A 26,045-nucleotide genomic window follows, 5' to 3' on the forward strand; every position below is an offset into this window, starting at 1 on the left:
AGTGGCCCTTTATACCTTGCTTATACCTGGCTAAAGTGCGTGGTACTCGTGACCTCGTCTGCAGCTGCTTCTGTGTAGGAACTCCGGCTGTCTTCTCCTAACAGGGGCCGTGCTGACAGTTATACTTACTATTGATAAGCATATTAGTTTAGTGATAAAATTAGTTATATACCAACAACCCATTTAGCTGGCTATTTGACACACTTTTAAGCTGTATCTGCAGTAAAGCTAAGGAAACAACATGGAATATGATCCCAAGCTCCAGCACATCTACCATATTAACTAAAAGGTGATTAAGTATCCACTTTGAACCAGGCCAAACAGAAAAACTGCATTGTTAGTGAAAGCTGTGATTATAAAACTCACTTACTCACATATTTTGTTGTTTTAAAACTCAGGGTTTAATGTTAGATACTGAATGTTGAGGAGGCAAAATTCAGTAAAAGACCTTGACCCAGGAAGGTTGCTTTTGTCTATTTATTCAAAGAGAGAGCTCCTTGTGCTCCCATCAGCAGACAGCAAGTTAGCCCGAGCAGAACTCCGGAGCTGTGCTGAATTCACTTGCCGGAGTCTCTGCTTATAAACCCTGTACAGACAGAGAATCAAAGAAACCACATGTCCCAAGCTTATCTTGATTTACAACATGTTTAAAGGTCATTCTTGGGGAAGACATCAACACAGCTAATACATATGGCAGTGACCATTTGAGTCTGGCTTCGTATCAAACCGTATGTAACCCACATAAAGCATGCACGTCTCAGCAGATTTACATCAGATTTACAAGGGAGCAGTCAAAGCCAAGCGTGCATGTTCCTCTCCATCCTCAGCGAGCTACGCACCCCTATGTCCTGCTGCAAGATTCATTATGCAACCTAACCTTCAGTATCTTTCAGGCCTTCAGAGCTGTTTTCTCATATCATATAAAGTTCACACTTTTTATAAGCATAAATGTAAGCGTGAAAAGGAAGTGTTTGCAATGATCTGACAGCTCTCCCAGCTCACCATGAAATAAACAGACCTCAGAAGAACCTAACCACTGGCTTTAAAGGTCTTTCCTCTGTCTTTTCCTGTCTAAATTTCAACCTCTTGGCCTCTCAATGCTCTCCCGAACTCTCATGTGTGTCTGTGAGTTGCCGACTGACAGGATGAGAACAAAGTTTTAAGCAGATCAGGCTGAGAGGGGTCCTCGACGGTGCCAACATTCTGGCATTTACAGGGACGCCCTGAGGAGTGCTGGAGCTAGACCAGGCCTGATGGGCTCTTAGCATCCAGAAAACACACATACACATACAGACATACACATGCACACTAAATAGTTTTTCTAATTATGCACACAAAGGCAAAGAGAAAATCCACATGATAAAACTAACATGTTAATGATATGTGACTTCCAAAGTGGAGATATAAACAAGACACATGCATGAAATCACCCTTTGAACACTGTAAATGAGTGGAGATGAAAAAGGAGTCACACACACACACACACACACACACACACACACGCACACACACTGAAACGAGAACAGCTGGAGAGGGTGCAGCCGGGTGCACAAGGGGGAAGAAGCAGGGAGGGAGGGAGGGATGTCCTCTGCCTCTCACCTTGACTGCAAGACCCTCGCTGTGCATTTGGGGATTTTCCAAAGGGAACCAGAGTTAACCTGCCTTACCTCCACACTTCATTTCCATCCCTCCTTCTCAACTCCTCCCTTTCTTTCCCTTACTGTCTCTCACCTTCTATCTTTTCCCCCACTCTCTCTTTCTATCTGCACCCTTACAGCCCTCCTCCACCCCTCACATTTTCTTACATCTGCTTCCTCGGGGCCACGTGTGTCTGCACACTATTGCTGCCACACCGGAGGAGAAAGTTGTGTTTGTGTGTGTGAAGAGAGAGTGGGGGTGGGGTTGGAGGTAGGGGGCAGGGGGGGTCGATCAGAGTGCAAGAAAGGAAGGGGAGAGCAGAGGAAAGGAAACAAGAGTGCTGACTCAAAGAAAAAGAGACAAGTGGCTTCTGATTCGATGGGCAAGTGAGGAAGGTCAGAGAAGAGGAGTTGGAAGCGAAAGGAGGTGTGAGTGTGTAAGAGAACGTGAGTGTGTGTGTGTGTGTGTGTGTGCAGGCAGTGTGGTCCTCTCAGGTCAAACTGTAAGAAGACTTTGTTGAAAGCTTTGTTGAGGGAACTGACTAATTGCCAGTTTGCCACCTGTCAGGTGTCAGGTGTTTTTGTGTGTACGTGTGTGTGGTGGTGAGGAAAAGAGGCCAAGGAGTACTTTTTTATAATAATGCATGTGTATGTATGTACACTATACATAGATGTATGAATGCATTCAGAAAATAAAGGTATAATACTGTGTTACATATAAAATTAACAGTAGTAAACAACAGTAAACATAGCAGTGATGTTAATATGAACTACAGAATGATTCATGTATCCAGCAAGATTAACATTCAGCATACTGACCCGTCACTCAAGGCTCAAGATGTAATACATTATTGAATGTTGTGTCAATATAATTGATGACAGTTTACCATCACTTCTGCACAAGTAGCTGCTTTTGAAGCCAAATGGTCAATAATTATTTTCTGCAGACTACAGTAAAACCAGCATTATCCACGGGCTACAGAGCGTCATGCTGATCTGATACTGTATAGTTATAGAAATAATGTCACAGCTAATGTCAACATTCTGCATGAAAACTATTACAAGAAAGTTACCCGCTATATTCCAATGATTTTTTTCTACTTTTGTGACTAGCTGGTGTAAGCTAGATGTGGATTTCCTTATACAGCTAGTCTACATCCAACATCCATCTGCAGGAGCTTAAACAGCTTCATTCAGACAGGCTGAACTGAGGGGATGTATAGAGGGCAATAAGATAATGTCTCTTGAACTATGAATCATTTTACAGTACTTTAATGGAAGACAAGAATTAAAATCTAAAGCTGGAAATAAGCACTTTAGTCCCTTTTAAAAATCACAAATGTATCCAAACTAAAGGTCAAAGGTCAAAGGTTGTTTGAATTATGCGTTTACGTTTTAGTGCACAGAGAAATCTGATAGTTATTTCCTTATAATGCTTCTAAGTTGAAGGTGAGAAAAATGTACAGTATGATTTATTTGTTGTGTATTATTTATTCTTTATGTTTCTACTTTGATGGTTCTTAAATGGTCTCTTTTTTTAAACAATGATGTCTTGTAAGCTTTGTTGTTTTGGGCTGGGAATCTTATGATACAGTATAGGCCTATGGCACAAAAAAAATCAAACTGTCAATCTGTACAATATCAAAGCCCTGAAACATAAAAAGAAAGAAAGATGGGCAGGTTAAACATAAAGTATGGATGGATGTCAACTGGAGGGAGTAAAGTGCCTGTGACAATCTTTGGCAGTAATGCACTTAAAATGTAACAATGCACAAGTGAAAGGCCTCATAAAGAAGTGCATAAGGTAACATTCTTGGCAATAGGTATACTCTTCATTTTAGAATACAAAATCATACAACTGTGTAAGGTCAAAACAGATCTTAATTTAAGAATAAATTAAACCATGAAATTGTTTTATCTTGCAAAACTGCCATTTAAAAAGGAAGGTGTGCTGTGACGCTCTCCAAGGTGCTGATCCTGCGACTCAAAGCAGTGAGAGAGCTATCCTGTGTCTGCCCTGCACTTATTCGTGGGAGACTGTAGCTAGTTGGAACTTTTAGCCACTATCCTACATGTTGTATCATTATCTTCGTCTGCTGTTTCTCTCAACTTTACTTTCCCTTTATTGTTATGACACTACCTGCCTAGAGCCAAAGGGCAGAAACATTTAATGAATAACTGGTGGAAATAGTAGATCTTTTGGCAGCTATGGAGCCAGATGTTTCCCTCAGGAGTTGGTGGAGACCAAATATTGAGCTAAAAAGCTAGTGAAAAATGTTGCTCTGTTAGTGCTTGATCTGTAAATAGGCCACAAAATAATGTGATAAAAACCATAATGTTTTAGTGTTTGGAGCTATTCAAACCTCTAAGTGGTTTAAGTTTTGTAGTTTCAGTTTTCACTGGAAAACTTAGATTTTTTGGTTTAATTTAGTTTTGAACAAATGTTGTGGGTGAAAGTCGGCTACGCTCGCAAAAAAGGATCTTAAAGCACGCAGTTTCATAATGCATAATAGACAAAAACACAGTTGCCAAAAATCAACCAAACTGCATTTCATTTATTCATTTTTAAAATGTCCTCCTTTTTCCTTTGAATATTTGCTCATTCATACTGCCTATGAATAAACAACATTTTGGTGTCTCTGTTCTCAAAAGTTAACAGAAAAGTTACAGGGAACATCCCTTCAAAAACTTCTCTAAGTATATCAACATCCCTGCATGAATTCTCTGACCACCTACTCTTCACAATAGCTCTGCAGAAAAACCAGTGAACTAAATATCTTGAAGAGACCATCCTCATACACACACTCTCTCCCTGTTATACACTTTTTTATCTGCTAGTCTCCACAGAGAGGAACAGGCTCGCTGTTATAGAACACAGAGAGATGATGGATGTGGTATCTCTCTACATCACCAAAGACCATCCATCCCGAATAACCGGTCCTGTAAGAAACGGCAGCAAAATGCTACAGCGTGAAATTTATAAAGACAACTCCACTCCTAGGAAATCATTTAGACTATAAAATGTGTGCACTTTAACTTTGTATACTGTAAAGGTCCTATAAAATGTATCTTAGCATACACATGTATGTATTTCCCTTTCTTTGAATGTGGAAACAGCACATGGGCCATCGTATCTCTTGTCAGAAATGATGCTATGCTATTGTGTTAGCTGCGGCATTTTAGGTGAATATAACTTGTGTCACTTACTCCGCCTCTTCCTCATCCTTCATGATGCCCCACATCTTTTTTTACCCATTCTCCTGTCTTTACTTTCTCATCCCCCCCCCCCCCCCCCCCTGTCTTCCCCTCCGCTCTGAGGTTGTGCATGTGAGCAGAGGTGTTCCCTATTTAGCAGCCGGTGCCTCCGTGCATCTCTAAAAGGAGTCCCCAGTGGAGAGCTTAGGAGAAGCCACAAACAGAGCAGAGAACAGGCAGGGAGGGGAGGGAGGGAGGCAACAACAAGCAAATAAGTCGGAGTAGGGAAGATTAATGTTAGAGGAAGGATAAGCATGGAGGTAAAGAAGAGAGATGAGGGGTATGTATGTGTATTATAGTTCATCTAGATGAAGGTAACGTTAATAAGATCCTCCTTAACTATTAATCAAACAACCTTTATGTCATATTTTTGGTGCATACATATGTCCTTTGAATAAACTGCATAAACTTCCTGTCCCATTAGCATCAGAGGTAACTAGTTGTAAGCTTGGACACCTTTTCCTCCACTACAATGAAGCTTTTGATGATGAAATGATGTACAATCCCATGAAAAAATGCCAGGAGGGGGGACGTGCACAGTATGAAGCAAATGTAATAAAATACAGAGAGGTACAGGAAGTAGTTCAAGCGTTGGTTGTGTAAGAGATAGCATGGAACTTAACAGCTATAGGGAGCCCAGACATGTCTGCACTATTCTGCACAATAGCTTTCTGGACTTCTTTATATTTTCTCTGGACTTACTGTGTACTTCCCCTTACGTTTTTTTTTCTTCTTGGGATTGTACATCATTTCATCATCAAGAGTTTTATAATAGAGGGAAAAAATGTCCAAGCTGTCATTAGCTCTGATGCTAATGGGACAAGAAGTTCACACAATAAAAAAAAAGGGCTTTGTAGAGATTGTCTGCTTCAAAAATAGAACTGAGTGTCGTCTGCATAGAGGCTCACATGAAAACAAAACTTTAAACCAGGAGACTTGATTTCAAGCCATAAGTAAAACCAATAGTCAAAGTTGACTTCTTTTGGGGCGCTTTTGGCTCAGAGCTAGAGTGGGTTGTCTATCAATCTCAAGGTTGGCGGTTGGATACCAAGCTCCTCCTGCCTATATGTTGAAGTATCCTTGGGCAAAATACTGAACCCCTAGTTGCTCCAGAGGCATATCCGTCTGGATATACAACGTTATAAAACTGATGATGGGCCTTGCATGGCACTGATATTAGTGTATGAATGTGTGTGCAAGGGTGAATGCTGACATGGTGTGTAAAATTACTTGAGTAGTCAGAAGACTACAAAGCCTATACATAAGTTCAGTCCATTAACTATTTTACCATTCTTTTAAGTTATGTGTGTAAAAACACTAATGTACGCAACTACACATTCAACTTTACATACACAGTGTAACCCTTGTATGTAATCTATCACAGTGGTTCTCAGAGTGGGGTCTTAGGACCCCTGGGTATGATATATTTATAATAAATCTGCATGTCTACAGATGAGGACCATTTGTGCCAATGAAAAAAGCATTTTGTGTCCCACCCATGTTAGCTTTGGACCAATAGAAACTGACATGGTTGTGAAACATCAAGTCAGTCTGTCATGAATCACTCAACTCACTTGGCTCGCAACAAACTGTTCCTGCGGCTGTCTAGCTGCTGTTTCTGAAGGCTTTTAGTATAAATGTTGTCAAGTTGAGTCCGCAAGCAGTTTAAATAAAACCTTTAAAAAAACGACCCTCTGTTTTAAAGTATATAAGTGGTATTAACATGATTCAAATTAAAATGTTTTACTGTTTATCACTATGAAACAGGTCTGAAGTATTTAGATTGATATGTTTTACAATACAAATAGTTCCATTGGCATCTTGTTGGTAAGCATATGCTTAATCGATGTTACGATTATGAGGGGGTCCTAGGAAAATATTCTCCCCTGTAAGAGGCCCCTGGCCCCAAAAAGTAAAATATAACATAACTAGAATACTTATTCTAACACTTACCTTACCCTATCTTTTTTCTAAACGTAACCATGTTGGTGTTTGGGGCGACAGTTTCAGAAACCTAACCAAGCACTCAATTTTTTTATGGTCTGAGAATGTGCCAGCCATCGGCAGGGAGCTTGGGTCTTCTTAGTGGGTAGAAAAACATGACTTATGTGGTTTTACTGGTTAGAAGTGATGTGTTTGTACCATCAACCCCTGTCTCATAGCTGTGTACAAATATCTGTTGGCCAAAAATAAAAGTCTTCATATGTCTTCAGGCATCCACACATTCTGTGAATACACATGTTTGTCTCTCCCCTGAAACAACATGTGAAAAGAGGCAGAAAATGGGATTTATTTCTGCTTCCCTTCCAGCCCACTAATGATTCCCAGTATTAGGTCACAACTGGAGCTGTGTTTGTTCATCCTCTGAATATAGATCCACAATGTCATCCGGCCCAGGTAAAGTTTTACTTTGCCAAACTTTCCCCTGTTAGCTGTGGAGAATTTGGCCAGAGCCGGTCCCGGGTATCGGAGTCAGGCCCAATTATGTCTGCCTGCCTCTGTCAGATTGTTTATACCTGGCTGCACATGTGTGTTTGTGGGGATGTGGAGGGTGGCTAAATTGCACAGGGGAGTTTATGTGTGTGTGTACAGGTTCATTTTTTTGCTGTGTGTGTGTGTGTGTGTGCACCTTTTACAACATCTACCTCCCTTAAATCCACACATTACTCCTCTCTCTCTCTACACTGCCATCTCTCTACCCGGGAGGCTTTTCCAGAGCACACGACTAATAAAGTGGGCCAGGTCCGCGGCTGAGCACTATTTTTATCAGAAAGCAATTTTCAGGAGGTGCCCACAGGTAAGCGGGTCCCAGCGCCTCACACAATGGAGCCCTGACAAGGAGTTTCCCCCCGCCACTAACCTCTGCAGAGCTGCTCCTGAACATCACGCTGCGCCAGGACCATTACAGAGCCACAAGACCCTCGTCCCTATATGAATATCAAGACTTTAAAAACCAGTGATTGTGCCGAAACTCCTGCAAAATATAAGCATGACTAGTGACTACAAATCATCTTAATAGTGCTTACTTAGTGTGTTTGATTTGAGATTTGTAAGGCATTACACATGATGGAAATAGCAGCAGCATGAGGGGAATGACAAGAGATGTATGAACCAGATGAATAAAGGCTCAGCTGAGGTGAGGGAGACTGAGGGGATGATGAAGAGGAGGTGTGTATTGTTGGGGATGTGTAAAGACAGATGGATACACACAGCCCATCTGGCCTCTTTCTTTGTACAGATGGACTATCAGGAGCTGCAGTGACAAAGTTTCTGAGTCAGGCGTCACTTATTACTGATTATTATCGCTGAACTGCGGCAAAGTGAAATGTTACAATGTACGTTACTCAGATTACAGATTCACACAGAAGAGGTAGATGTAAAGCACATACACCTATAATCTAAGCAATTGGGTGATCCCCTCCGCTGATGTGTGTCTGCAATAATTACTGTGTAAACTAATCCGCAAGCTACACTGAGTGCTCTCCAACACTGTTGTGTGCACTGTGGATCTTCCTTGTCCTTTTTGTCGATATAAAAGGTCTGATTATCAGTGATTCATTAAATTAGTGAGAAGACAAAGTGATTTGGTTGGGAGGTCAGCTTTCATTGGGCGAGAGACGGGGTTACACCCTGGACAGGTCGCCAGTCAATCACAGGGCTGACACATAGACAGAAAACCTTTCACTCTCACTCTCACACCTACACGGGCAAATTTAGAGTTACCAATGAACCTAACGAGCATGTTTTTGGACTGTGGGAGGAAGCCAGAGTACCTGGAGGGAACCCACGCATGCACGGGGAGAACACGCAAACTGCAAGTTTCAACCACCTGCGCTGCCCTCAGGTGGTCAGTGAGAGCATTCCACATGTGAGGAGCGGCAGAGTAGACAATAGACAAATGATGCCTATATGGCATCACATAGGTGAAAAATGCTCAGTAATTTGTACAATGAAAAATATGACATATCATCATAACCTTATAAAGATATTAATTGTGTTTACAAACTGCAGCTTCTTATACATCCAGTAGACACAGAGTCTTGTTTGTTCTGATGAATCCAACATTGACTTTCCCTTTCATCTCTCTTTAGCTGGTATCAACTCCTGAAGCACAATCTGGTTCTTATAGATAAACCATGTCCACACGATTAGCAACCCATTTCACAATTCAGTTAGTGATCTGGGGTCTCATTTATAAAAGAGTGCGTAGAATCCAGACTAAAACTGTCCATACGGAGGAAACCCGGAAACAGCCTTCACGTAGTCCATCAGCAGCATTACGCAAGAGTGTCCCGCTGTATAAATAGATTTAGAGAAACCACATTAATGACTTCACATTATGACTGAATGCTCTCCTCTGCTCCTGGATATTATCTGATAGAAGTTTGACCAGTGAAATGCAAGCTTTCTAATTTATGTGGTTCAGTGTTGTTGCTCGGTGGGACTGATTAAATGGTATATGTAATGTTTGTGAGAGTGACAATTTCCCCTGTCTCCAAAATGTACATACGCATGGGTCAGAGCTGGTGAGGAGGGCCGCACAGTTTCCCGTGGCGTACGCCTTCTTTTGTGTGTACGCTGCGTTAAATGAGGCCCCTGATCTACTGATTAACAATCTCTCCACCCCTGACTGTATAGTTACCCATAACCCCATGTCTCTGCTGTACCTCGTATTTAAATCCAGTGTGTGTCATATTTTCATGTTACACTATCGTGTTATCCCGAATCATGTCACCTTTAATGTGCCTTGCACTTGCTGCATTATGACCTTGCAATTAACATTGACTTGGAGCAGCTGTCATTATGTTGGCATGGTGACAGTTTGGCATTAAAATAGAAGACATTGCTTGATTGGTCTGGACAGATGCATCACTACAGACTTAGTAGTTAAAGGAACATATCGTGGCATGAAAACAAGTACACATTTTACCAACCTCTACATGTCTTTTCTACACAAGTGTCAGTTCAAATTAGATTAGAAACGTCCCAGAAAAGATACTTTAAATAACCCGATTTCTTTGGACATATATTATTGTACAGGATGCATTTAAGGGAATGAAATAAAGGAAAGGAAGAATAGAAATATGAGAAGGTTGAGCTAGAAAGGAAAGGGTTTCAGGGTGAGGAGGCGGAGGACAAAGGGAGAGAGGGGAAAGGAGAACAGAGAAGTAGAGGACGGACGGAGGACAAGGACAGCAGATAAGGGACACATCAAGACAGGGATATATATTCTGAATAAAAGAGGTTCACAGGGTGAGAAAAAGCAAACCACATGAGAGGCCAGCAGACACAAATGGCTGGACGGGGAGCGAGACAGACTGACAGGCGAGTAAAAGCTGTACAAGTGAGACAGAGGGGGGGATAAAGGGAGACGGGGCAGGCGGGGAGGGAGGGGGAAAGAAAGATGAGCATAGTGGCGGTTGTTGCTCCCAGCGGAGACGTTATGTTCGCTACGAGTCTGGGCCTGTCAGGCCATCCTTCTCTTCCTCTCTCCCTCCAAGCATCCATTGCTGTTTCTCTCTTTCCGGCGTCCTCCGCTCAAGACAGCGACAACAATCAGGCCTGTTTGTTATTTCTCGTGGAGAGATTCTGCTCGTCCTGTCAATCAAATTGCTCTGCCACCCCCTTATCCACAAGGAGTTTGAGAAGCTTGGTCCTGAATACAGATTTAAGTGTGGGTGTGTGTGTGTGTGGTTTGGCTGCACACAAGGAAGCTTCTGTTTCATATACGAGAAGGTCAAAAGTAGCTTTTCATTTTGTTTTACGCCCCTATTTTAAGCCCAGGTGTCTCTTTTTAAGCCAAACTCCATTTCCCCCCTGCACTTTTTAATGGAAAAGCGGAAAAACTGATGCTTTACGGTGACTCACTCCTCTGTTCTCCTCACTTCTATTATCATCTCGTTTTATCCTCCTGCAACAAGAGGCTCATGTAAGGACAAAAGGACATTTGCTCTATCATTTAGCCCGTCACTCCCGCTCCCTTTTTATTGATCCGGTGCTGTGCGTGTTGTTTGTCTTCACAGTAGATTACTTTCTTTTGTATAAATGTAGCCTTTTCTTTCTGTATCTCTTCTGAGTGCCAACAGAGGCTCAGAAGTGTTACTTGTGTGATCCTTACGTTTCTCTCATGGCTAAACTGGGATATTTGGGCTGTTTCACTGAGGGGCATAAACACACTCAAGAGGGAAAAGTTCATCCCTCTTCAGTAAGTAATTCTTGTTTATCGTCTCCCTTATCCCGGGAGGAGCTACTTTTACTGCAGCTATGTTAAATCTGTCTGCAGAGGTTTAAGTGTGGAGTTGGGGGGATGGGGATTTACCGAACTTGCGTGTGATTAATAATTAATGCTGTGTTTGAAGGGGGGAAACACCACTCTGCAGTCTGGAGTCATGAAACGTCTCGGACGCAGATATTCAAACTGAGATTTTAAATATCTTTTTAAAGTAATTTTACATTAGCTTCAGGATACTGGACATATTATGGACGGGGATTCTACAAAATCCTGCCATTTCAACATGAAAGGTGTAGGTTTTGTAGGATGAAGCAGTGCACGCTTTGAGCTCTATGACCATAACAAAAAGAGGAGTTTCTCTTAGGAGACCACTGTGTCCTTTGGGAAACCAAAGTACAATATTCCTCTATTATTTTACCTCAAAATATGATCTTTTCCTAACCCTAAACCAAGTAGTTTTTGTGCCTGAAAGTAACGAAACGGTCACTGTTTTAGAAAGAATACAGAACCGTCTCAGTTTGCTGCTGGACATATTTTCCATCAGTCCATCCAGTATCTATACGGCTTATCCTGTTCAGGGTTGTAGGGGTGGCTGGAGCCTATCCCCACTGTCATTGTGCGAGAGGCGGGGTCAGGGTCGGACTGGGAACAAAATTTGGGCCTTGGAAATTGATGTCTGGACCGGCCCCATTTTTCTCCACATAGGCCTACGCAGTGCAATACGGGGAAGGGGGGGGTCTGACTACAGGGAGAGACGGCGCGGATCACAACCAGATGATCCAGACTGTGATCTATAAACAGTTTTGCAAAATTTATAACAAAGTGATCCAGCAGAGCAGTATATAATCATGCAGTGCAGTGAAGACACTGATCTGTGTGTGTTTCTCATGCTCTGACCCTGACTCAACAGGGTCGCGATCTGTCCGTATTTCAACGCCAAGTAACGCCGGTGTTAACCCGCCCCAGTGTGTGTTTTTACACGGCCTTCTGGCGTTGTGGAAGCAAAACATTTGCGAGGTTTAAACAAATAGCATGCCCACACAGCGCTGTTCCACCCTGCCGGCTCTGCTGTTTACACAGACGCCTCTGAGCCGGCATTGGAGGTAGTGACAGAGGCGAAACGACTTCGCCCCACCATTCGCCTCGGTGGGTTTTACATAGAAGACGGAACCTAACAGAGGCGTAATAATCCCGCCTTGAACTGCCAGTGTAAAAGGAGCTAAAGCACTATTAGTGACACAGGATGTTCGGCACTCTGGGTGTTTTCAGAGAGTTCCACTCTTAGTGGGTGTTTCCTGATGGCAGATGATGACTGACCTCTAAGAAGCGGTGAGGCTAGAAAGCATAAGAACAAAAATCTATTAAAAAATGCACATATGGTTGATTTTGCAGATTTCTTTTTTTTTCACTATTGGAACCCCATGAGGGCATAGCCGCCGAAGGCGGCTTTACACAGCCTACCTAAGAAACATATGACAGCTGCGACGCTGCAGGAAGGCTGCTGCTCTTAGCCCTCTCTTTCCACAAGAGGTTTACCAAAATAAAGGCCATAAAAAGTGTTTTTTTATTGAATGCCTTGTCATTTAGATTTATCCTATACAGGAAAGTGTGAAGAGGCGTCTGCTCAACTGTAAATAATATTTAATTAAATAAAATATACACATTAATCACTCTTCACTTTACCATATGGCTGTTTGCCATATCCTGGGGTGCTTTCTTATCTTATTTACATTTGAAGCAGGACCTTCATTTATAAACAAGCGCTAAAACAGCTGTATAAGCAGAGCGAGAGACAGAGAGAGATTGGACCTGAAGAAATAACCCCTGTAACCATATGTTATTTTTATTATTAACATAATGTACTTTCTGCCTACATGAGACTTATGACGTTGTTCTCATAAACTCTGCAGGAACCCCAATAAGGAGCTTTGGAAGACTTTATCTACCAAATCACTACAGATAGACTTCAATATTGCCCATACGATGTTGAGACAATTCTCCGACTGTGAAGGCTTTAACCTGTTAGAATGCTCACAAACTACATATCTGTGCATCCTGGTTCGTAACCTTGCTGTGTTATTTAGCAAAGAACTAACTCTCCAGAAACATCCACAACTTCTGTTCTGTAGCCCCGCATGACCTTTGACCTCCCTGTGGAGGACACAGGGAAAGGACCAATTCTCTGTGGGCATCAGTGACCTTGACCAATAATTGCTTATGGGACTTTGTCATCCCCTTATCAGTATTTTTTTCCTCCTTGAGGCCATGTTAACTGATTAACACCTTACATAACGTCGGGCTTAAACCATAAAAGAAAGGCAGGAGACACATACTGCTGTAAGTACTGTGTTTCAGGCTGTTAAATTAGCTTGCAAGATAAACTGAGGTCACCACAAATCTTTGAAATATTTATAAAAGCTGACATAATTAAATTAGATGAGGTGATTAGATGTAATTACAATGATCCTTCTGGGAGAAATGAGTTGTGGCAGCTGAGGAGTCGAGAATATAAATAAGCATAAATAAGCATAAAAACAAAAAGAAACTACTGGAGATAATACACAAAGAAAATTGCAACAAAGGAGCTCTAAATGAGGACGATGTAACTGATAAAGATAAACGATGAGGCTTAAAGAGGCCAAGCTGGAAAACTACTTTTCTCTTTTCTCTGAGCCATTGCTGGCAAAAGTACAGCTGGGAGGAGGTACTTCATTTTCAAATCCTTTAAATAAGTGTTGTAATTATCTGCTTGTGTAAGTGTGTGTGTGTGTGTGTGTGTGTGTGTGTGGTTGCAGAAGGGAACACGTCTGCCACAGAGGCCCATGAAAGATTAATGCTGAGTAGCCACTGGAACAGTGCCGCAGCAGAGGAGAGCCTTTGTTATTGCTACATAAAGGTAAGAGGAAACACCTCTCCACCTTGTTACTTGTTTTTTCTGATGTTGCTGGAGAAAACGCCTGGAATTATGAGGTTCTGGTTCTGACTGTCAGCCTTGTATTAGAGAAGTTATAATACCAAAGTAAATGCAAATACATTTTTGCAGGAAAAAAGGGACAACTGAATTCCTCTTTAATCATACAAGATTATTTGTTCATCAATAAATATGGCATAATTAAAGTATCTTAGAGTTAACTATTCCCTCATATACTATCTCCTCTTATTAGCTGAGGCATGATACAACTTTTTTTTTTAGCTACGTTGGGATGTTTAGATGAGGAAAGGTAAAGATTACTATTAACAACTTTAAAGGGCTTTTCTTTACCCTAACCTACACATGTTGTCGACTTGAGGGCAGCAGAGACGAGCTGGAAACATATAGTAATGATGTTTGTTTATATTCACATCCAGCAGACAAAACGAAACATTAGCACTCGTTGGGAGTCACATGGCAAGTCCAATTTTCACTTTCTTAAGCTGCTCAAAACTAAACGCTAACTTCAATAAGTTTCCTAGCTAGTTGCTAACTTTGTCTGTATGCCTATGGGGGGTGTCAGGGTTTGGACTTAAACAAAAAGGGAGAGGACCCAAGGTGAAGACAAAACTACAAGTTTAATTAACAAAAATACAAAAAGGCAACAAACTTAGCTTACTGTGAAACAGTCCAGGCACAAATCCAACAAAAATATCCAACTGAAAGGTCAAACCAAAAATCCAACAGAAACATAGGGAGCCACAAGAAGTCCAGGTACAGGTTCAGGAAACAGGATGACTGACAAGGATTTGGGATAAAGACAACGACAAACTGACACTGAGACAAGGGAGCACAAAGACTAAATAAACTTGATGGTGATGCTAATTAGACATGGATGAGACAATCAAGGGCAGGTGAAAACTATCAGGTCAAGGCACACAATCAAACAAGCGGGAAACACACAAAGGCAGGAAGTAAACAAGACATGACATACAAGGGGCAAGAACTACAAAATAAAACAGGAAACACTAGAACCCAAACTCAGGACTACAAAGTAAAACAGGACTTTCTCTAAATGAAAAGCACAACTAAACCAGACTAAACCAAGATAGGAACACAATATAAAAAATATAAGAACTGATGACAACAAGAGACAAAGTGACCAAGGAAAACAGGAAATAATATCAAAACACCAAAATACAAATCAACAACATAACTTAACTAGAATGACTCAAGACAGGGGGTGAAAACTTCAGAATGCTGCACCTAGAAGGGTTGAAAAGACAAGTAAGCTCTAAGCGGCAATAGTGCAAAAAACTGCAGTTCCTCGAGTGGCCACTTGAGGCTGGCTCCAGAAAACAAGAAATAACATTACAGCAGGTGGGAAATGGCCATTTTTACTTTACTGTTCAAGGTAACTGTACGGGGAGTGAATGTTTTTTAGAACTCACCCGTTGTAATTATATTACAAGCCTTAAATCATAGGGGCTGAGTCAGGAGCCTTAATCAGGCAAATAATCTGTGATTTATGGAACTATCTGGCCGTGTTCCAGCTTTTCAGCAAGTTCAATTCTTCTATTATTGTACTGATATATTTTTACCACTAATAGCGGGTACACTGTGTTCCTCATACCTGGCTTGTTAGCCTGTTCAGTGTTTATCAAACATTTATTTAATCGGTGGCCAGTAAATAAGTGTCAGAAGTTGTTGGCTTTTCCCCGGAGAGATTACAGCGTACCGTAGTGACGAGAGGACAGGTTACTTTATGGTTCTCGGTATGTGTCGTTCATCCTCTGCTCTCATGTGGCGAGTGAGCAGCAAGTCCGCTACTTCTTCTTTAGTCTGATATATGCGTTGATAACTTGCCGTTTGCCAATTCCTCGCTCCTCTCCAGCACTTATAACAGCCTGTTCAAGGTAGGGCTGTTCTGCCTTAATCGCCACTGTTCAATATAAAAGGTAAGAACACAGAATAGGGGGGCAATGCTGTTGCTCCCATAAGCCTGCCAGAGGTAGTAACAGAGCCAAGCCAATGTCTGTTTAATGGGGATACAGAATGGGACAGTGGTTGACGTTATGTGGATATGTTATGGGTGCAACCCACCAGAAGTTACAGCAAACTTAAAGATGAAGAAGCTAGCAGCTAACTAGCATCTGAAAATGTCTGCCTATTGGGAAGACAACAAGGTGAAGTAGCTCGGGATCCTCCGAGCAGAGGACCAGACCTGAAAAAAACAGGTAGTAAAGGTCAGATATTCTTGTTCGAATGTACTGTTGCAGCACAATGCATGTGCGGTATGTCTGTATAAAATGGGCAAGTGCAAGTGAACTAAATCAGTAAAATTGGGGCCCATTAATACCACAACAATGACATGAAAGAAAATGAAGCAGATATATGAAGTCTTTGATGTTTCTGGATATGAAAACATGAATATCTGTAAAATAGCTTTAAAAGAGCATAGCGGTATCTTTGAGAATTTACCTCCATAATTTCCAATGTATGGATGGCTGAGCCTTACTGTGCCAAAGTTTTGCTACTCTTACCTACCCCTGTCTCTGCTACCCGCAATGCAGACCAAAGAACAACCATCAAACTAACAGCCATTATCTCAAACATCTCTCTCATAATAAATCTTTAACAAAAGCACACATAAGAAATTAAACAGAGTTTCCCCCCTAACCACAGTCCCAGTAGTAGTTTGCACTACTGTAAACAAAGTGACATTTGTATCGGTGACATAAAATGTATCAAACTATTTTCTCAAATCTCTTTATGCTCATATTAAAATTTTACAATAAAGTTAAGTCTTCTCTTGTTAAAATGTCCTGTGCCCTTCAGGGGACGACACGGGCCGTGTTCAGAGCCGATGCTAATGGTTGCATAACAGGGCGAAAAGGCTCGGCTCTGACTCCCATCGGACCCCTTTGGCAACTAGCGCAATACATGCCCTCCTCCTCTCTTTCTGTTCCGTGTCTTCCTCTGTACCTCTCTTATTGGTACTCACATTTGCACAGAACAATAGCAGAGGCAGTAGTTTAAGGTGAAAAGGAGGAAAGAATCCTTCTCTCCTTTGTCCTCCTTCATTTCCCATCTCTGAGGGATTTTCTCCAACAATTCTCTCCTTCCACTCTCTCTCTCTCTGTCTTTCCCTGTGGTTCTTTCCCTCAGTGAAAATGGGTCACCTTTCTTCTGCCAGGAGAATGCCTGGGTAAGTATAACCTCTACACACGCATTGTGTGTGTGGGAGTGTGTATGCAAGGTTTTTACTGTCTGGGGGGATTCCGAGCCCCGGAAAAGTCATATGCAAGGACCATTTTCTGGGGCTCATTAGGGGAAAAGTTTACTTATTTTGGTTGGGTTAGGTTAAAATATGCATTGGGGCTACTTTTGACATTTCTGCAAGTTTCATTTAGAGGTAAAAATACACCTGTCAACAGTTTTTATGAAAAAAAAAATCCCTTTAATGGACATTCTGGTGGTCTTTTCCCCATCATCATACAATCTGACAGTTTTGCTCTTGCCACCTCTGTTTTAGAGAATCGTGTAACGTGACTTTATTTTCTTGAAATACATAAGAAAACACAAAGTTTTAAATAAAAGTCTAAAAAAGTTAAAGTCTGCAGATGAACTTGGCTAACCAAACAGCAGGTTAACTCGTAGGTAATCTCTATTTACAGATTATACATAGAAATGTAGAATCTGTATGCAGAGACGTGGTTTTCCAAGTGTTCTGGTTTCCGTTTGTTGTAATCCGAGTAGTACTGACCAATCAGGTATCAGCAGGCTGCGGTGTATGCAGGAAAAACAGTCCCTGTGGAGAGCAAAAGCAGGCGGAATGCAATGCGCCGTAATGACATCCCGGCTACCATCAGCGCCATCTGATGACAATTTAGCTTGTTATTCATCTCTATAAACAGACATCTGCATACAAACCACTCACAATCTAGATCTAAAATTCAACTTGAGATAAATTCCCTGACGTGGTGTCACGAAAGCCGTTCAGTGTTTAGATTTCCCTGACTTCCTCGAATGCATCAGAAAAGATCGCTCCGACCTCCGTTCAACAAACGAGCATTTAAAAAGTAGTTTTCTTCTCCTCTTGAGGACAGACAAAGCTTCATTTTTTACTAATCTGCATCATGATGTTGAAATTTTCTGAAAAGGTCAGACCCATTAATTAAAGTCGATCGGAAGAAAAACGGGTGCGTTTTCTGTAAACAATGCAGCACGCAGAAAATGAAATCGTTCATAGCTTACCGCCGGCTACATGCCCCGCCATGTTCATAGGTGTCCCCAGAGGCTATATCGTAATGTTGCTAATTACAAAAATGTTCCTTCAATCGTAAGTAGAGATTTTAACTGATGCTCATAGGATGTAGACTCCTTTCTTGAATACCTCTCACTGATGGTGCAGGGTTCTCCACAGATATGATGAGTAAACTCAAGGTCTAATAAGAACTCATGTCATGTTATGGGACTTTTGGACCAAGACAGGCTTCAAACTTTCAAGAACTCTATAACGCCTCAAACGACTTATAAGGTCAGATTGAGGACAGACAATGGGTAGTGTGCATGTTTATGCCTCAATAGAATAATGCTCACAGACTGCATATGCAGGCAGGATACATCTATTCTACCTGATAGAAACCCTGTATCTCCTCTACGCGTTCCTATGCATGCGGGGAGCGTTGAGTGTGCTTTGAAGTGAGCGCACCGATGCACTTCAAACAAGATCTCACACACTTTGCAAGTGTGCCAAGAGAGAAAAGGCTGAAAAAAAGGGCCTTTCTCAGCATCCTGATACAGTGCACTCTGATCCACCTTCTGTCTCTTCATCTATTCTTCCATCTACCTTTCAAATCTGTGGCTCGGCTCTGACGCGTCCCTCTGCACATCAATGCGAAACAACTCTCTGGAAGCGCTGCATGAGCTGTTTCACTTGTCGTAAGAATACGAGTGCTGCTGCGACCGAGAGTGGGGGAGTCTTTCATGCGCAGACGCGTGCAGACATTACACGCAGTTTCACATGTCACCCCCTCAGCCTGATACTGAGTGAGTAAAGGGAAGCAGTTTGGGGTGAGAAGGCTTAGATTGTCTCACATGATAATATTGTGTTATGTGATGTGTCTTTGTGTGTGTGCATATGAAATACAATTTTATGTCTGTTTCATATACAGTAGGTTTAAAAAAACAAAACTATACCATTATTTTCCTGCATGATTTGAGGTAAATGGTTAATAGACTGCACTTAAATAGTGCTTTCTTAGTCTTCAGACCACTCAAAGTGCTTTTACAGTACATGTAACACACACTTTGACATGTAGACCTGCAGCAGCCTGAGGATCGAAGCCCCAACATGCGAATGAAGGACGACCGACTCCACCCCTGAGTCACAGCCGCCCTCATAGGTCAGTCATGTACTTGGACAGAAATACAAGTAGATGGTAAAGAAAATATAATTCAAGGTTTCATTGTTGGTCTGAGGGAGGTCAATAAGTATGTGTCTCAATCGAACCAAACCCAAATGTTTGATTTGAAAAACCGTACTATATACTAATTTGCAATCAGAGCATCTTAGGAGGTATATCATTACCTAACAATGTGTCTCAACTAATTTGATAGGTTGATGTTCACTGACGTCTCCACTGTTCCTGCTTCCACACACATCCGTGACCTTGGTGTCATCTTTCATCAATCTCTCCTTCAAACGTCTCGTTAACAACATCCCAAAAACTGGCTTCTTCCATCTTAAAAACATTGCCCGTCTTCACCCCTCCCTCTCCTTCTCACCTCATGGCAGGACGATTGCAACAGCAAACTCAGCTGCCTGCTGCTCACCCACTCTCGCACCAGAGATCACCCCAGTCCTTCAAGGCCTCCACTGGGTCCCCATCCATCAAAGAATGCAATTCAAAATCCTTTTCATCACCTACAAGGCCCTCCCCAACCTAGCCCCCTTCTACCTCACTGACCTTCACCAACACACCCCCACCCACAACCTCAGACCCGCCGAAGCCAACCTCCTCACCCCTCTCACCCGATCCAAGCACCGGACTTGGGGGGACAGAGCCCCCTTTTCTGGAAGTCTCTCTCACAACACCTCAGACGCTCTCCCTCACTCCCCTCTTTCACTGCACTCAGCACCCACCTATTTAAATCTGCTTTTAATCTGTGATCCCTCATTATGTTATTGTTCTAACAGGTTTCTTTAATAAATGGAAAACAGGATTTACTACATGATTTTTCAGGACTCACTGAGCAACACTGAGGAAGCTAGCCTGGTGTTCAATCCTAACACCTTGTAATCCTTATTTATGCCAAGGAATTTAAGGTGTTTGTACACTACACACACTACAACTGGTAACTGCAAAGCCTCTTAACACCATCTGCAAGTGGAATTATCATCACACACTGGACATTCATAGTATACAATAATCTACTTAATACCCGTACACTGTATTTTCATGCATCTAAATCAAGCGGAGGCCCGGCAGAGCAGATGCTTTGCATTTTACAAGATGTAGAATTCCTGAGCAACTTTATCAGCAACTTTTGAGCATTATCTTTTTTCACATATCAACAGTGTTGTGTTAGTAACAGTGCAGATTTCAGCTGTGATATGAGTGACGAATAACATGTGTAATGGTCTACAATGTTATGCGACATGTAAAGGCAACATTAAGCAGCACTTTAAAGGAAAAGCCGCTGTCAGTCAAAGCTGGTGTTCTCTGTAATCGATAGAAGCAATAGTTTTTTAGTTGGCGCCATAGCTGTGGAGAAAGTTAGTACAAACAGCTCGTGGTTTTGCCCATTCTACATTCCTACAACACCCAGCCTGCATTGTGCCCCTCCCTCTGAAAGGAACAACCCAGTGACAGACACTGGAGTGAAATACTACTTTTGGCAGGCAATGGCTCAGCGTCCTAGATTGAGGAAGTGTAGTTAAGCAAGCTCCCTGGCCTCCGCCGGATGACGCGTTTAACGTAGTCTGGCGGAGGTTTTACAGGGCCCATTGGAGAAGCGGATAGTGTCCTCCAAAGGCACAGAGCGAAATTGCATTATTTTTTTCCTACCATAATGGCATTAGCTCCCCATAATAACATGATAGGACTGAGGTTGGAAATCGGCGAACTGGTCCTTTAAGAGCCTAGCAAAGGCCTTATTGACATTCATCTAAATTATGTTGCCACCTGGGCTTCACAATATTGGAAAATAGTGACACTGATAATTTTTTGTTCTGTGATATTCATCGCGCCCCCCTACTTCCCCATGAAAAAGTAGAGAGAGCACAGGTGGAGTGACACATTTCTTTATAAAATAAATAGACTTGTGGGCTGCAGCTGCGTTACTTATACATTATGACATCTACCTTTTCTAACGATAATAACTGTATGTTTAATCAGCGTGATCATCTCGCTGTATCCTACTTCCTGTCACGCCTTGTGCGCTGCAGGTGTAGCCGCTAAAAGTAAACACTTGGCGGCACATCCGCTCCGTTACCAGCCCGAATCTGTAGCCACAGTGTTAACGAGTACGAGGGCAAGATGTTGCTGAAAATGTGAATACACACGCACCAAAGTCACCACGGGTAACAAAAAGCCTGCCTCAAAAGCAAGCCTGATCATTCTGCCGACGTGATATGCGACAGCAGCAGCGCCACATGCTTGTTTCCAGTCGACAGGCAGGTAACACAGACTCTGCAGCTCAGCGTCAGTTCACTCTGTGCTCTAATGTGATGTCAGACGGACTTTTGTTGTATATTAGTGATGGAAAACGAGAAAATGGCGAGTTTTCCTTTTGCACCAAGCAACAATACGGTTGCAGCCTGAAGTGTTTCGGATGATGATGATTTATGGAGTGGCCCTTGTTGCCACACTTGCAAGGCTTTCATAACGTCGAATATCTTTCAATTGCCTCCAGTTCAACAAACACTAACATTAAATTGCCTTAGTACTACAAATACAAAAAAAAAGTTTGCAGTGTGTTGGTACTTTTTCAGACAGGAATGCTTCAAAGAAGTTAAAGGCTTTCAGCATTACAGTACCGTACCGAAGTGTAGAGGTAGCCCTCGCTGTTCATGGCAACGTAGAGCCCTGTCTTGGTGCTCTGGATGGCCACTATCCTGAGCCCCACAGGAATCAAGTTGAACTGCACTGTTAAAGAAAAAAAAACAGAGAGAGACACAGAGGATGGATGTTAGAGCAATCATTCTATCCCTTAAATGCCAACAGTGCTTCCTCGTGGCATAAAAAGACAATTGCTTTCCAGCTGTCTCTTATTTCATCCCCCCCTGTTGTACAGTATATCTGTCAGGAAGTGTGTGAAAAAGAGAGAGTGAGAGGCAGGGAAGGATTAGGAGAGGGAGATTTAGGAGGAATGAAGTCTGGTTTGCTGGAACACCGGAGGTCAGACAAAGACGAGAGTGACAGGACGGAGAATTCCCCCGCTGGAGAGAGAGAGATAGAGAGAGCCTAGCTTAGCTGAGAGCTTTAAAAATACAGTACATTAGACAGTGACATCTCCCGAGCCTGCTCTGAATTCATTTCCTCTGTCCCGACACAGTAAACAGCACTTTGTAATGCAGTTCGCCGAATCCCCTTCAAACGGAACCTTGGATTTCTTATGTGCATAGCTCTCCATATAAACTAACTTCAACCTGGCCAGTGGAGCAGCTCTCACGCTGTGTATTCGTGTGTGTTTCGTGCTTGTAAATTTGTTTGGGAGCTTTTCTGCCCCCCATGCATACAAGTACATGCCTGTGTGTTTGCACTCTACATGTGTTTATCTACTTCAATACTCTTGAGTGCATGCAGTCTTAAACAGTGCCTTACAAGATGCGACATGGTAAGTTGAGCGATACTGACACAACAGCCTCCAGCTGCAAGCCGCTGCGGTTACATTGTCATGATGACCAAATGCTACCATGATGAGTAAGTGTTTGGAGTGGATGTGGAAGGAGAGAGACGGCCAAAGCAGACAAGCATCAGAAGACTGACACAGAACAGCTGTAATTACATCACTTAAAGCAGTGATTCTCAAACTGTGGGGCACGCCCCCCCCGGGTGTTTTTTTTTCATTTGCAAAATGTAGCAGGCGGAACTATGTTTTGACGTCGGACAACCCAGACTCATTTTTGGGTGGCACAGTACACAAACGCGTTGCCCTCGCATATGGCAATGATTTATGTGAGAAGCACATCACATGTAGACTTCCACACTCTAACTGTACTCTTTTCTTCACTGTATTAAGTTTTAATTCACAATCTACTTTAACCTGATCACTTTGCTTTGCTTCACTCCCCCAACACACCTGCACCTCTGCTCTCTGCACAGCTGCTGGCCCCGCCCCCCTCTATCTGTCTGTCTCTGTCTGCTTTGTTGACTGCTTTCATCAGCAGTCTGTTTAATTAAGTTACAAAAGTTAAATATTTTCTCTCGCAAAACAGCACGTGAACCGCATGTGCACGACGGATGTTATTAATGATGTCGCGATCAAAACGATCGATCAATAGTTACCAAATGACATCTGCACCTTTTTATAAGCTTTATAAACAGCAACAATCAATGCATTTACAGTAAGGACGTACGGAGATACACATTATGATTGTTTAGATTAGACTGCGTAACAGAACTGCATATGATTGTGTGCGGACAGAGACTGTCGGATGTCGGACCCTCTTTTACCATTAGAACACTGTGTGACGAGTAAACTGGTCCCGCTGTTGTTTATTTGGTTGCCACGACTTCACGTGTTATTGACGTCCTGTGACTCCTGTCACTGTTTCAGGGCCGCCACTGCAAAATGTATGTAGCAGAAACACTGGTTTTCTTAGCACAGATTGAACTTTATTGTTATTGTTCTGAAAAAGTTATTGTACATTTTATTATATTTCTATTTGAAAAAGTCTGATGAAGCAATAGAAATAGTTGGGGGTTTGATGACTCAGAGAAAAGTGAAAAGAATGGTCACGATCTTGACTTTCTTTCAATAAAAGTTAAACCATTTGTGACAATTGGACATCATGGAGAGGTTGCAAGTCAACCAGTGCAGACTCCAAGAAGTCACTGTAGTTGTTTTCTCGTCATGGTGACATGGCAACAGCACATTACATTTAATAAACCACAACCTTTCAGATATTTGTGTGTTTAAGAGCTAAAATGTTCACCAGTAAGTTTATTTTTGAACTTTGAAGGAGGAAAGGCTGCATCTTTTCTCTGTCTTAATAAAACACTTTTTGTGTAGTTGCAATTGGGAAAGGAGATTCAAAGAAACATGCCTTGACTGCTTGTATTCTGCACATAACGGATAATGTAGAGTGAGTGGGTTGTCATAGCGGAATGGAATCCCCCGACACGAAGCACAGGTGTCTTGTCTCAACCTGACGGGGGTCCTCCATGCGTGATCAAGTTTGTAGATCTCTCTGTCATAGCCTACAGTTTTTGTGTCTTTTAGCCTTCATTGCTTTCTTTCCGCTGTTTTCATCCCCCCCGAAAACAGACCAACGTCAAATTTACCGGACTTCGGTGGATTGACATGATTAGTTAGTCCACCAGACTGATTAGAGCCACATCCCTAGCAACGGCCTTCTTCATAGCAACGGTCTGCTATTGAGAAATAGCAGACCTCAGAATGCCGTTATAATCCAATCAGAATCAAGTATTTAACACAGGCGTTTAATAAACTAAGATAAGTTAATCAACCCCAAGTTCTAGCTTTTACACAGAAATACAAACAGTGGTATCAACTTTTCTTGTAGCTCTCAGAAAAACAGATTGTACTGAAAGTGTACTTTCCAAATGTGCAAAGTTCTCCTTAAATTCCTTTTAAGTGGCAAGCTGAGCATGAACTCAATTATTCTTGAAGTCCTAAGTCTTCAGGTCCTGTTGCAAAAATTTGAGAGGAGCTGTTTAAGGCCATGTCTACACGAACATGGGTATTTTTCAAAGCGTAGCTTTTTCTCTGCGTTTTGGCCTTTCGTCCACACACAAATGCTGTTTTAGATCACTAATACTTTGTAAAACTCCGGCCAGGGTGTAGACTTTTTGAAACTCCGTTTCCACAGAGATGCGTAGTTGGTGTTGGTGCCGAAACTGGCGTTTTCGGCTTGTGACGTCAGGCTGTGCGCCGTTATCTCCTTGGTGAGGCGTGAGGAAACGAAGGAGGGAAAAGATGCTTGTGTACGTGTAGACATGGCCTAAGACCAGTCATTTCCACCACTGGATGTAATAGCCGACAGAGCAAAATGAAACTACTATTCTTCAGTTAAAAACCAGGGACACACTCTCTGCAGGACACACTTACACACATTATGTAAGACTCAGTAGCCCCCAGACCACCCTACGGACACATCCTACATGCCTGAAGGAGCATCAAAACATTTTATCTCATTTTTTCATTTCTTGCATAATACTTAGAACCTTTTAAAAATTAAGTAGCATATAAAGCTGTCTTGGAGTCAGTTTTTCTTTATATTATGTTAAAACACGCAGCGTTGTATAGGTGAGTTGTTGTGTGTGTTTGTTTGACAAATTAAGAGTATGCATTATAGAGTGACAGCATGGCTGTCAAGATGACAGATTTCTTATTGAGATGAAAAATGAAGTCGCAGGAGCGTGTTTTAGATTCATGGAGCCGCTAGCTGCTTTTAAACAAATCAATTTCAAATCAAAAGTTCTGTCAACATAATGGATGGAAGTGAAGTCATCAGATGGAGATAGAAAGTCAATGCCGGGAAAGATGAAGTCATCGAAACTTTTTTAAGCCTTAAGAAAAAGATTTGCTTTCAAGAGTTGGCCAATGTGTGTGCTAAAAGAGCAATTTACTAACAATGTGAAAGTAGTCATATTTTCCTCAATACAAACAAGAATGATGTTATTGTCCACCCCAAGAGTATAAATGGAATAAAACACCGTGCAGATAGTTACATTTTTCCAGTTTAAAGGTGCAAATGTTGAAGTTGAAAACTGCACACACTTCTCACCTCTTCTGTCCTTCTCCCGCTCCCTCTATC

At 42.0% G+C, this 26,045-nt stretch overlaps 1 protein-coding gene across 1 annotated transcript in view; it reads right to left on the minus strand.

The window, feature by feature from the left end:
* The window catches only part of fgf11a (fibroblast growth factor 11a), a 112,696-nt gene that overhangs the window by 11,778 nt on the left and 74,873 nt on the right, over positions 1-26,045 (minus strand). The window contains exon 3 of the mRNA XM_069672080.1: positions 22,085-22,188. Within this exon, the coding sequence (XP_069528181.1) occupies positions 22,085-22,188 (104 nt within the window). The remainder of the gene's footprint in view (positions 1-22,084; positions 22,189-26,045) is intronic.

The sequence above is a fragment of the Semicossyphus pulcher genome, unplaced genomic scaffold, assembly GCF_022749685.1.
Source record: "Semicossyphus pulcher isolate SPU_LCO1_2020_fin unplaced genomic scaffold, fSemPul1.0.p SCAF_21, whole genome shotgun sequence".
In the NCBI taxonomy this organism is placed as follows: domain Eukaryota; kingdom Metazoa; phylum Chordata; class Actinopteri; order Labriformes; family Labridae; genus Semicossyphus; species Semicossyphus pulcher.